The 12,249-nt window shown below is 49.7% G+C and overlaps 1 protein-coding gene across 3 annotated transcripts in view; it reads right to left on the reverse strand.

Annotated features, from left to right (window-relative positions):
- The window catches only part of POLR3E (RNA polymerase III subunit E), a 36,623-nt gene that overhangs the window by 23,772 nt on the left and 602 nt on the right, over positions 1-12,249 (reverse strand). Inside the window, exons 2-11 of one of the 3 annotated variants that reach the window (XM_053275859.1) lie at positions 9,334-9,415; positions 8,927-8,977; positions 8,760-8,837; positions 4,995-5,110; positions 4,025-4,107; positions 3,660-3,767; positions 3,438-3,487; positions 1,981-2,100; positions 1,014-1,099; positions 150-194 (exon numbers count right to left, since the gene is read on the reverse strand). In XM_053275859.1, coding sequence (XP_053131834.1) covers positions 150-194; positions 1,014-1,099; positions 1,981-2,100; positions 3,438-3,487; positions 3,660-3,767; positions 4,025-4,107; positions 4,995-5,110; positions 8,760-8,837; positions 8,927-8,977; positions 9,334-9,369 — 773 coding nt within the window. In that variant the 5' untranslated portion in view covers positions 9,370-9,415. Of the gene's footprint in view, positions 1-149; positions 195-1,013; positions 1,100-1,980; positions 2,101-3,437; positions 3,488-3,659; positions 3,768-4,024; positions 4,108-4,994; positions 5,111-5,955; positions 6,264-7,180; positions 7,351-8,759; positions 8,838-8,926; positions 8,978-9,333; positions 9,416-12,249 lie in introns of those variants that run through there. The other 2 variants (XM_053275861.1, XM_053275860.1) reach the window with 2 other exon arrangements.

Genomic DNA, 12,249 nt, shown 5'->3' on the forward strand with positions numbered 1-12,249 from the left:
TCACAGCCGTTCTGCAAAGCCAAGATTGTGGCAGAGGCCAGATTTGAACCTGGGGGGTCCCAACCCGCAGCTTAGTCTTTTAGTCAGTACACCAAGTTATGAGGCTTGGCCTTTCCCCCCCTGCAAGGCCAGGAACACAGAGGACTTACTTTTCTTCTTCTACACTTGGAGGAATGAGCATCATCAAGTATTCACTAAGGAAAAAGAGGGAGAGCAAAGAATGCTTCATGACGAATCCCGGGAGAACCTGCACACGATTCCTAACATGCTTCTCCAACCTTCCCACAAGGAAACACCCAGACCTGCAACCATAATGCATGTGCACTGGAGAAGCAGGTGCTAGAAGGGAATTCCAAGCAAAACCACACAGGCAGAAAGACATACTTTGGTAAATTTAAAAGAAACCCCCAGGGCACCGATCGGAAAACCAATTTCTGTGTCATTCCTAAAAAGGCACAGGCATCAACAGCCTCACCACGTCACACTGAAGTGCAGCCCAAAGGAGGAAGTTCTCTCAAGGTTTTTTTGAAGTTTGATCTCTTATATAGGAAAGATCTAATCTGGGAATTATTCACAAGCGTTGGGAGCAGGGGTGGAAAACACAGCCAAACTCTGATCTATCCCTGATCAAATTTATCACGTTATCTATACCCGACTTAAAAAGGGCGCCTTTCAAAGTGGTGATTCTCTTATTTGATGAGGAAAAGAGCAACTAGCCCTATAAAGGCCCAGCACAGCATCCCTCCAGTGGCTGTTGTTGGTGGCTTTCTTATGTCTCTTTTTTAGACTGGGAGCCCTTGGTCAACAGGGACCCATTTTCCTCCACCCCCCTGTAAACCATTTGCAGAATGCTTGTGGTTACTGAAAAGCAGTATAGGAGTAAAAACAGAGGGAAACTTCACCCCCACCAGAGCATTTGCTGGCTCTATGTCAGCAGATGTGGATAGTCCCAGAACACAGACGTCCCCTGCTTTCAAGCTGCCCCTGCAAAATGCTTCAAGGAGGACGTTTACCTCGGAGATTTAATCAGTTCGGTATTCCCAGCCATGCCGTGGCCTTGACTAAAGAGATACTGGCGCTCGTGTTCAGAACGGCTGTCCTGGGAAAGACAGGAGGAGAAAGCAAGGCGTGTGAGGAGGCCCAGATTCCAAGCCATCTTCCAAGGCCAGTGTGTGAAGGCAGGCTGAACGGCTGCTCCTTCCTGCTGCCCCACCTAAGTGCTATTGGACCAGGACGACGGACATTCCTTTCACACGGCTACATTACACACAGGTAAGGTTTTTAAAGCAGCTACCTTTAAGCCTTCTTCGCCATGAGCCCCACCGCCCACTGAGATCAACTGGAGAGGTTCGCCTGCAGCTGCCACCGGCTCTTCTGGTGGCTACTCAGGGAGGGGCCTTCTCCGTGGCTGCCCCGAGGCTTTGGAACGTGCTCCCTAGTGAAATAAGAGCCTCCCCATCTCTGAAAGCTTTTTAAAAGGCAGTCAAGACGCATTTGTTCACCCAGGCTTTTAATTAGATACTGTTTTAATTGTGTTTTTGATAGTTTTAGCGTTTTAAATTTTAATTGTTGTAATGTTTTAATCTTTTTATCTATTGTTTTTATTGTTTTGTTGTAAACTGCCCAGAGACTTGTGTTTTGGGCGGTATACAAATGTGCTAAATAAATAATAATAAATAATAATAAAGCTGTTTCCTGTTTGGGAAGCCAGGACATTATTCCGAAGCTTCAGATCTGAAGGGATGCAGAAAAATGGAAGCGCATGAACACTTCTGCATGCAAAACAGCGGCTTTACTGCTGAGCTGAGAGTCAGGGGTCTTGCTAGATCACAGTTGTCTCAAACTTTGTGCTATATTTGCAGTTTCACAGAGAACGGCAACACAATGCACTTCAAAAGGCAAGCCTAAAGAAAGCGCGTGAACAGAATATTTCGCAGAACTAGTTTGCATGCACGCACACACACACACACCCCACCGTACCCTTAAACCGTAGTAATGCAGGTGGACCCAGGGCTCCTCAGCTTGTCTCTTCTGCAAGAACTCGTAAGACTGAACCCGACGTTGACGGGCTTGTTCCGATTCTGGGCGGGAGAACCTCACCTGAAAGAGTGTTATTCCCCTAATTAGTCAACAGGACCGACGTTTCCAAGACAATGTGCAGAAAGCAAACCCTTCGCCTGAACCTTCCCCCCACCGCCATCGACACCAACGTTCTCTCTAAACTCATACTGCTATGTAAGAAATCCAAGATCTATCTCATACTCCGACAAATGAGCCATGAAAGTACTGTCTCATAGCCACAGCTGCAAAATCAACCAACACTAAATATGTCTTTCAGAACGGCTGCTTCTGTGCTCCTGTTTTTTAGAAGGCAAAAAGTTTCTAGCCCTCATGGTTGAAGGTCAGAGGGCCTGATCCAGAAAGTGCCTCTTTTCACTGTTCTAAGAAAATGTACTTCCAGATTCTTTCCCTCTCCTTTCATTCATACCTAGCTAGCTTCTCCCAGATATTGCTATGTGGAATTCCCCCCACTATCTTTGTATGGAGAGCACTATAGGCTATAAATTATAATAAAACTTTGTTAGCCACCCACTAACCAGTTATGCACACCTCCAGCCCCCTAGTCTACTCTCCTCTGTTTATGAACTGCCTGCTGAGTCAAAGCTTTGTCTCTCTGGCTTGGTATTGCCTACACTGACTGGCAGCAGCTCTCCTGGGTTTCCGGCAGGTCTTTTTCAGCCCTACCAGGACACACCACGGATTGAACCTGGGACCTTCTGCACGCAAAGCATTTTTCTTCCACTGAGCTACAGTCTCTGCTTCCTCTGCAAGCTGGGGGCAAGCTTCCCTGCAAGCTTCCCTGCAAGCTGGGGGCAGTCGACTCCCTTCAGCCCTTGCAGACAACCTGAACAGCCACCCCCGCTGAGCTGACTGGATAAACAGGCACCTTTCAACATGGCAGTCCTTATCAGGAGAGCAACCCTAGTCTCCCTCGCTGCTGATGTCTACCTTGAGTTTCTTTTCGTACTCTGAGCCCTTTGGGACAGGGAACCATCTTATTTTTTGCATGGAAGCGGCTCTGAGAATTTCATGTGTGTGTGGAAAAGCAATATGTATAAGTAACAGTAATAGGAAGGTGAAAGGATGCAAGTGATTCATTAAGGAGTATGCGAGACCTCAACCCTTTGGGGAAGGGGCCTCATTCATATCCAATTATGTCCCTTAAGCCAGAGCCGCACAACTTCAGCCCTCCAGCGGCTGTTGGACTACAACTCCCATAATCCCCCACCACAGCGGCTGGGGATTATGGGACTTGTAATCCACCAGCAGCTGGAGGGATGCAGTTGTGCAGCCCTGCCTTAAGCTGAGTAGCCATTTCAATGCTGGAGCTGCAAAGTATTTCTTAAATCTACGATTAAGAGGAAGTTTGAACATACAGTGATTTGTTTGATATCTTCTTCTGCTTCATCCTGGGAAGAGTCGCCGGCTGTTGTGCAAAGAAAGAGACGGAAGGAGGCATGAGAATCAGTACAATAATGAGAGTCAACCCTTCTGCAGGCAGGGGTGTGCGCACTCTGGGCACGAGTCCACTGTATTTTTTGGAGATGCCAGCTGTCTGTTTACACCCTCACCTGAGAACCGTCTAGCAAGTCACGCACCTTCGTTAGCAGCTTCTCTCTCCCTGTGTTTAGCATCAGCTTTGTCCAAATATGAGAAACTTGGCCTCAGCTGCAAGATCCCATGAAGTGGAGTCAGGTGCATCTCACCTGGAGAGAAGAGGAGACATTTGCACAGCCAGTTTCCCAAGGAAGAAGAAACCTAGCACTGCCAGCAGTCCAGAACAGATGGGGAGGGAAAAGGTTTTATTTTCTCATTTGCGGCCCAGAATGTCTAAACTTTAAAAGGCACAATATATTCCAGCCTCTCATTTGGTGCCCAGAGTGTCTCAGCTTAAGGGCACCATTTTGCTTTTCAAAAGGAAGAATCAGAACCCTCAGAATTCAAGCCTGAGGATTAAAGTCACCTTTTCTGTAGACAGCAGCAGCATACCGGGAAACTTCACTTGTGGTCTGCGAGGAGCAGAACGTCTGCTTGTCCATCATCTTCCTGTAAAGAAACCAAGGCGCTGCAATTACGTCTCCTAAAGCATCAGTCTTCAGCGAGCAGGTCATGCGAGAAGCACCACAGTATTCTCTAGGGCTGTTCTCACGACCCTAAACAGGGTCAGTCGGGATAGGCAAGCCGTGTGCACCTCTGAATGGAGTTGTGCAACTGCAAAGATTAAGGTCGGAGGAGGGGAGAGGGAACGTGTGGGAGCTGGGCAGGACAGCTTTTCATTCACCCTCGATAAAACGCTGGAGACAGAAGACGGGTTGGCTGTGCCTGTCCCTACCCAGCTCCTGCCACCCACATGATCACGCTTCCCACCTTGATCTTTGCAAACACACAACTGCCAATCAGGTGTGTGTGTGACTCTGCTAGACTGGCTGGGCAATTCTCCAACTCTGTTTAGAGGCATGAGAACAGTCCTTTTAGACACACACACAGACACACACGATGAGGAGATAGGTCTATGCTACAAATACCAAAAAAAATAAATAAAACTGGCTTCCATCATTTCAGACTGGAGAGAAAGGAGGGATCCCAGGTCTGAAAAGGTCAGTTTGGGCGGGGTATAAATTTAATAAATAAAATAAAATAAAAATAAAATAAATATAAAACAAACAACTGTACTAAAGAAAAATAAGAATTTGTGGACTGGACAGTGATGTGGGGTGGAATTTTTTCCTGGAAAATTTTCCCCATACTTCCTTTTTCCCCCCATGGAAAATTTTCCATTTCTAAAAAAAAAAAATCACGGGTGGTCATCCAGATTAACAGGAGCCAGAGTTCCAGACTTGTTAACCATTCCAGAATTTCTAACTTGGAAAGATGCCCCAGGACTCTGCTGTTCTTCGCATCCAGAAAGACCCAAACCAAAAGGGGACACTTACAAGGAGTACGTGTTCGTTTCATCTGCAGACGTGCCGTCGACGTTGAGTGCAATCTGCTCCCCTCTGCTGCGACAGTAATTGGGATTCAGCGTATCGATGGCCATTTCTAGTTCAACCTAGAATTGGCAACCGCCAATTAAAATGCCAGCGATTAATACAGGCATAACATACCACTTCTGTTTCCCACATTTGGTCAGTGAGCTGCTTTGATAACACAACAAACAAACGGCTATTTGGTACAGAAATGGTCATCCAATTTAACATATGTGGCCTGTTACGGTTCTTGAAGAACTGTATCTCTTCCATAGTTAATTGTTAATCTGGTCTGTGACCGCAATAAACTTACTACTACTCTTTTCCATAGGCCTCCAAGACTACTCCTGTGGATATTGATACACTGCTCTTCAACCAAAGTTCTCAAAAGCAGTTTACATAGAACAATACATAAACAAGATGGCTCCCTGTCCCCAGAGGGCTCACAATCCAAAAAAGAAACATATGATACCAGCCACAGCCACTGGAAGGATGCTGTGCTGGGGTTGGATAGGGCCAGTTGCTCTCCCCCTGCTAAATCTAAGATAATTGCCTCTTTAAAAGGCATCTCTTTGCTCAGGTAGCAGGGGTCGAGGGCTTTTTAAGGGCAGGCTGGCCTAGTCTTTCTTCTGGTTAAGGCCCGGCCAGAGGCTAACTAGGACCAGCAAGGGAGGAGGAGACAGGTCTAGCAATGGACAGGTCTCTCAATGGCTACTAGTCTGGTGGCCGTGGGCCACCTTCAGCCTCAGAGGCAGGATGCCTCTGAATCCCAGTTGCAGGGGAGTCACAGCAGCAGGAGAGAGGGCCGGCCCCTTTCAGCTCCTGCCTGCGGGCTTCCCGGAGGCCACTGTGGGAAACGGGAGGCTGGACGAGATGGGCCTCCTCGGGCCTGACCCAGCAGGGCCGTTCTTATGAGAAGGACGCTCACCCAGGGCCTGCCCCTCTAGGGGCTGGGCAGATTCTGTTTTGGTGGCCTCTCCTCAGACAGCTGGAGAACCAAGGCTGGCATTTCTTGGCCCACACCGAGGCCAAGGCGGACGCCTTGAGAGCCCCCCGCTGCTCCCTGGCCCACCTCCACAGACCCCGAGGGTGCGGCCTAGCCAAGGCGGGCGCAGAGATTCCAGCTTCCTGGAATCTCGGGTAGGGCGCAGCCTACTGGAATGAGGGCCGGCACAGGGCAGGAAGAAAGCCTTCCGGGCCCTTTCTGCAGCCATGCGCCAAAGCAGCCTCCATACCCCAACCGTTGGACGGAGCAGAAATGGAACTCTGGCAGACAGAGGCGTAACTAGGGAAAACAGCGCCTGGGGCAAGCACTGAAATTACGCCCCACCCGCCGTGCCCCCCACCCCCCGCCCCCAGCATACATCTGACTGACACACATGTTTCAGGAAACTTTTATTTTAAAAATTACAAAAATTACAAAAATTACCAAAAATTTCAAAATGAGATAAATAACCAAAAATGCGAACTCTCCCTCCAAGTAGCCCAGAGTGGTGCACTACATACTTAGGTTTTTCCTCACAAGCAACAACCCTGTGGAGTTGGCTTGTATCTCAAACAACAGAATTATGATGCAATGATGATACACACCACATTATACTTAGGTTTTTCCTCACAAGCAAGAGACAATCTCCAAGGGTCCTGGCATATAACCCCCTCCCCCATTTTTCTTGCCAAACTTTGTGTCTTTAGCAGGATACCACAGGCACTTGTTAAAGCTAACACTGCAGGTTTTTCTGAGACGGAGCTGTTATAGGAGCACTGCAGCGTAAACTGAGATCACAAGGCAAGCTTTCACAGTGCAAAAACGAGCATGCCAGCAAGCAGAACTCATGGTAAAACTCTCTTGAAACACCTTGTAACAATGCACAGGCAGCTATGTTACACTGCTTGAGTCAACTCACACTGCTGTGCTACCCAGGCTGTGGGAATTGACTCTCAGTTCCATATACATGCATGCATTTAAGATTGAGTGCCAAAGAATCTTTATGATCGTTTTTCTTCCTTTTGGGGCGGAGAGAGGAGCGTATAATGCAAACATTAACACCTGTTAGGCACCTGAGACCATAGTTGGGCAGCTAAATAAAAGCCTGATTCTTTAATATGTTTTTCCCCCACATGTGGCTTCTGTAGTTTTTGCAACTCATTCTCACCCTGACACTTGGTCTGCTGCTTCCACCCGCCCGCCGCCAAATCCTTTCTTCCGTGCCGGGTGTCCGTGTGTGTCCTCGTCGTCCTGCCTGCGCCTGCTGCAGTGCAGCCCCAGCAATGACGCTTTCCTCCGCGACAGCGACCGCGCCACCACATGCAGGCGAACAGAGGAGGACGGACGCACCGCACACATGCGCAGCACGACTCGGCACGCTGGCCGAGTTGCGCGTGCGTCACTGACTAGAGACCCTCTGGCTGGCAAGCCACTAGAGGCCTCTTTCTGGCTGTTCCAGACTAAGCGAGCGACGGAGCGAGCGAGCCTCAGCCAAGGGCAGGCGGAGTGAGCAGCATGAAAAGCACCCGCCGCCAAGCCAGGCCACTGACTGGCCGCCAGCAAAGCAATGGGGGGGGCGCGGGCGGCGCGGAAGGGACCACTCGTGGGGGAGGGGGCGCCAACGCGCTCCCTTGACTGCTGCAGCGCTGCTGCACTGAGCAGGAGAAATTTGTATTAAATTTAAAAAAAAAAAATTTTGGTCATGGCGGTGCCCCCCACGTGACCTGAAAAGATGGCGCCCGGGGCACGTGCCCCCCCTGCCCCCCCATATAGTTACGCCTCTGCTGGCAGAAAGGCTTCCGTCTGGCTGGTTCTGCCGCTCGCTATATCCCCTCCTCCACCGCCGCTGCCTGCAGTTGGGGAAAGCTCAGGGATGTAACAAGTGATGGAGCCAGGACAGACAAGAAAGGCCGAAAGGCGACAGCCGGTCTTTCATTCACAGGTGCCCCTGAGAGTTGACAGGAACATAGGAAACAGAGGAAGCTGCCATATACTGAGTCAGACCATTGGTCTATCTAGCTCAGTATTGCCTGCACAGACTGGCAGCGGCTTCTCCAAGGTGGCAGGCAGGAGTCTCTCTCAGCCCTCTCTTGGAGATGCTGCCAGGGAGGGAACTTGAAACCTTCTGCTCTTCCCAGAGCGGCTCCATCCTCTGAGGGGAAGATCTTACAGGGCTCAAACATCAAGTCTCCCATTCAGATGCAACCAGGGCAGACCCTGCTTAGCCATGGGGACAAGTCATGCTTGCCACCACCAGACCAGCTCTCCTCTCTCATGTCTGAAGGCCAGCTCAGAGCAAGGCCGAGGCACAGCCGTGGGGAAGAAAGCTGGTGGTCTTGCCGCAGGGAGCATGAATGGCCCCCTTTGCTAAGCAGGGCCCACCTTGGTTTGCATTGGGATGGGTGACTAAATCCGAATGCTGTAAGATATCCCCCTTAGGGCAGGAGTTCGAACCCTAACCCTACACTAACCTCTGTGCAAAAATGAATGCCATTTTACTGTGAGCAATGGCGGGGTAGGGATAAGGAAGGGGTGATAATACACACAAAGCTGTAAGCGCAATAATGCTAGCGTCTATTTTCTATCTTGAGGGGGAGATGTCCCCCCCACAACAAAAAAACCCACACCCCACTCTGAGCATTTGTCAGAGCTGATGGTCAAAGTCTGCAGGGCTGGGCTCATGGACTAACAATCAGCGGGGTTCTAGAAACCACATTTTCAAGCGAGACTCAAAAGGATGCCCCAACCTTTTGCTGCTTTGGTTTTATTCTTGCAGAGAGATGGGTCACGTCATCGTATGTCATCGAAGCTGGGCGAATGGGATACTAGGAGAATGGAAACGAAAAAGGTATTACTAACGTTTTTAAAAGTTGGTGCTCAATTGTGTTTACAAGCAAAAGAGTTCAAGAAGTACCTGGAAGAGATACAGCTTTTCCGACAAACTTTTGGCCAGGTACACATCAATCTGGCAAAGGAAAGAGACCCGTTATGTGGGTTGAAACTACGCAGAGAGTACCAAGAGTGCTTTGGGAATGAAAGCGAGCACACGGGTCTGTTCAGGGATCTCAGCCTAGACCTAATATTTGCCCGTTTTCACCCTGAAATGAAGCTGGACTTAACACACAGTAGCCTGGTTCACACAACCGTTCCAACCCTGGTTTAATGTGGGTTACCAACATTAGCCTGTATCGTTTGCCACCAGTTTAAGCAGCCAAAGGAGCTATCAGCCGATAGGTTAAGCTCACAGCAATGTGCAACATTCTTCTCCCAGTGCAAAAACCAGACTCAAGGACACTGCAGACAAGACACATTAATATTTACCTCCTGTATAATTGGGTCATCTTCTTCATTGGCCATAGTAGCATGGGAAAAAATATGGTCTTGAGGGGTTGCCGGGAACAAACTGAAAGACAGACAGACAGACATCCCACCAGGAGTTGGCTAGGCTTTTACTGACTTGATTCATCCAGCGGGAACTTTGCATAACAGAGTCTGGCAGCTGATAGTCCAAGATCAATCTACTCCACCCCGTAACTTATTGTCAAGTGATACATCTGGACTAGTGTCAGGCCAGCACAACAGGAGAAGTTCCTTAAGGAGTTCACAGGACACAGGAAGCCACCTTCTACGGAGTCAGACCCCTGGTCCATCTAGCCTACACTGACCGGCAGCAGTTTCTACAAGGTTCCAGGCAGGAGTCTCTCCCAGCCCTACCTGGAAATGCTGCCACCAGGGACCTGAACCCGGGACCTTCTGCATGCCAAGCAGATGCTCTGCCACCGACCTCTGGCTTTATCCCCAGCGTCATGCGCCATGGCTGTCCACACCTGGGGCTGCAAGGTATCCGTGCAGTTGACCGCCTGGCATGACCTCTTCACACAGAGACCTTTCACACGGCAGCCCCACCTTCCCAGGAGCGACAGCACAGGCTCTCTCCGGGGGCCTGGAGGAAACTGTGGCTCGCAAGCATGGCGGCCACCCCACAACTAGCATAACCGCGCGGCTGGGCTGATACGCTTCTTCCTGCAGAGATTCGAGCCCCGTCATCTCCACTTGAAGGGCTGCAGGTGGGAAGGCTGGGAGAGAATCCCTCCGGAGAAGCCAGGCGGGCAGCACTGACTCAACAGAAAGCGGGGCTGAACTGGAGGGCCAGGCCCTGCCCACACCCATGACCTCATTTCCGGTGCGCTCCACTGCGGATTGGCAGCTGGAATGCTAGCCTTTGGATGCACAGACCCCCTCCAAGCCAGCTTCAAAACAGCAGGAGCCCAGAGAGGGCATGGAAGAGACACCCCTCAACTCGTGTTCCCTGCCGCCCTGCAAAAGATATGGGTTTCATGGGGTCTCCGGAAGCACCACATGGCCAGGAGACCACAAAGAAAAGGCTTGGCTCTCAGGGGGACCACCTATGTGGTGATGGGTGTAATGATCGCCAGAGAGCCAGGGGGAATCGCTAGCTGGCAAGTGGATTTAAGAACATAGGAACCTGCCATATACTGAGTCAGACCATTGGTCTATCATGCTCAGTATTGTCTGCACAGACTGGCAGCAGCTTCTCCAAGGTTGCAGGCAGGAGATGCTGCCAGGGAGGGAACTTGGACCCTCCTGCTCTTCCCAAAGCAGCTCCATCCCTTAAGAGGAATATCTTCCGGTGCTCACACATCAAGTCTCCCATTCATATGCAGCCAGGGCAGACCCTACTTAGCTAAGGGGACAAGTCATGCTTGCTTCCACCAGACCAGCTCTCCTCTCCTGAACCATTGTGGGTGCCTGCACATGAGAGAACGTAAGAACATAATAGGGCTGGGAAAGAAGACCCCTGCCTGAAACCTTGGAGAGCTGCTGCCAGTCAGTGTAGACAATACTGAGCTAGATGGACCAAGGGTCTGACTCGGTAGAAGGCAGCTTCCTAAGTTTTGGGGATGGGGCTGTAGCTCAGAGGTAGAGCATCTGCTTCGAATCTCTGGCAGCATCTCCAGGTAGGGCTGAGAAGAAAGACTCCTGCCTGAAACAATCCTGAGCTAGATGGACCAATGGTCTGACTCTGAATAAAGCCGCTTCCGAGGTTCCTATGGCCATCCGGACGAAGCCATCGATAGATGGATTTGCCTAACCTCCTTTTAAAGAGCATCTAAGCTAGCAACCATCACATTTTGCACATCGCTTGCATAGTTTCAAATACACTAGACCCAACATTACTGAAACACTTGCATTTAGAAAAAGATGCATTCCGATTATTCCAACAGAGTCTGTGAATATGCATAAACATTTGCAGCTTTTCTGCAACAGTTTATCTCCTTTGTTATATAGAGGGAACATGGCCAACTTTAAAAAAAACAAAAAACAAAAACCCACTAACCCTTGCTTTGAACAACAGTCCTCTCTGCACAGCTTAGCTAGTGATAACATCTATCTCCACACGGCAAAAAACATACCCTGACATTTTTCATCCGCTTGAGTCTGCAGTTTGAGGCAGAGAAGCAAGGGCCAACAAAAAGAGTTGGCAACCCAGAAGAGCAACCTGTTTGGACAGGCAGAGTCCAACACAGCATTAGGGTTAGGGTCATGAATATTCAATGTCATGAATAGAGCCAAACTCAGCAGCTAGCGCAAGTCACCTGGTCAGTGAGTCACTGAAAACTCCATGGTAAACCAGGCTATGCCACACAACGCCACTCCCAAGTCAGAAATGATATAGCTGTTGAAAATAATCATTCTGTATTTTCTCCTTTTAAAGCAGGAAGCAAAAGAGTGGTGGTAGTTGTTTTTTTAAAAAACCTCATTTAACCAAAATCCCATTATCTCCCTGCGGGCTCAAGTTTAGTCGGGGAAATTTATTTTTCAAAGAATGACTAGGTTATCTCCTCAAGACTGCAACTAAGAGGTCGTCTAGAATGGGGTTTAAAAACAGATTAAATTCCCTTCCTCTGGCAACTTTCTGGTGGGACAGGAGGAAAGGGTCGTGGTGGTGTTGCTGTCGGGTTGCATCAGAGAGAGGCTCTTGCTTGGGATGCTTAATCACTGCCAGGAATTAATTATGCCTATACGGATGATGAAGGCTCCCAAGGAAAAGGCTCGGATGCAACCAGGCAGCGAGCAACCCCAAAGGCAAGGAGGGAAAGGCAGTCTGTGCTCGCCCAGGACTGCCTTCGGTTGGGAGCCCCCCCCCCCCCGTCAGTGCCCAATCCTCGGGCGGGGGGGCTGCAGGGATCGCTCCACCGATCCGGCTCCTGGCAA

Source organism: Hemicordylus capensis, chromosome 13 (genome assembly GCF_027244095.1).
Source record: "Hemicordylus capensis ecotype Gifberg chromosome 13, rHemCap1.1.pri, whole genome shotgun sequence".
In the NCBI taxonomy this organism is placed as follows: domain Eukaryota; kingdom Metazoa; phylum Chordata; class Lepidosauria; order Squamata; family Cordylidae; genus Hemicordylus; species Hemicordylus capensis.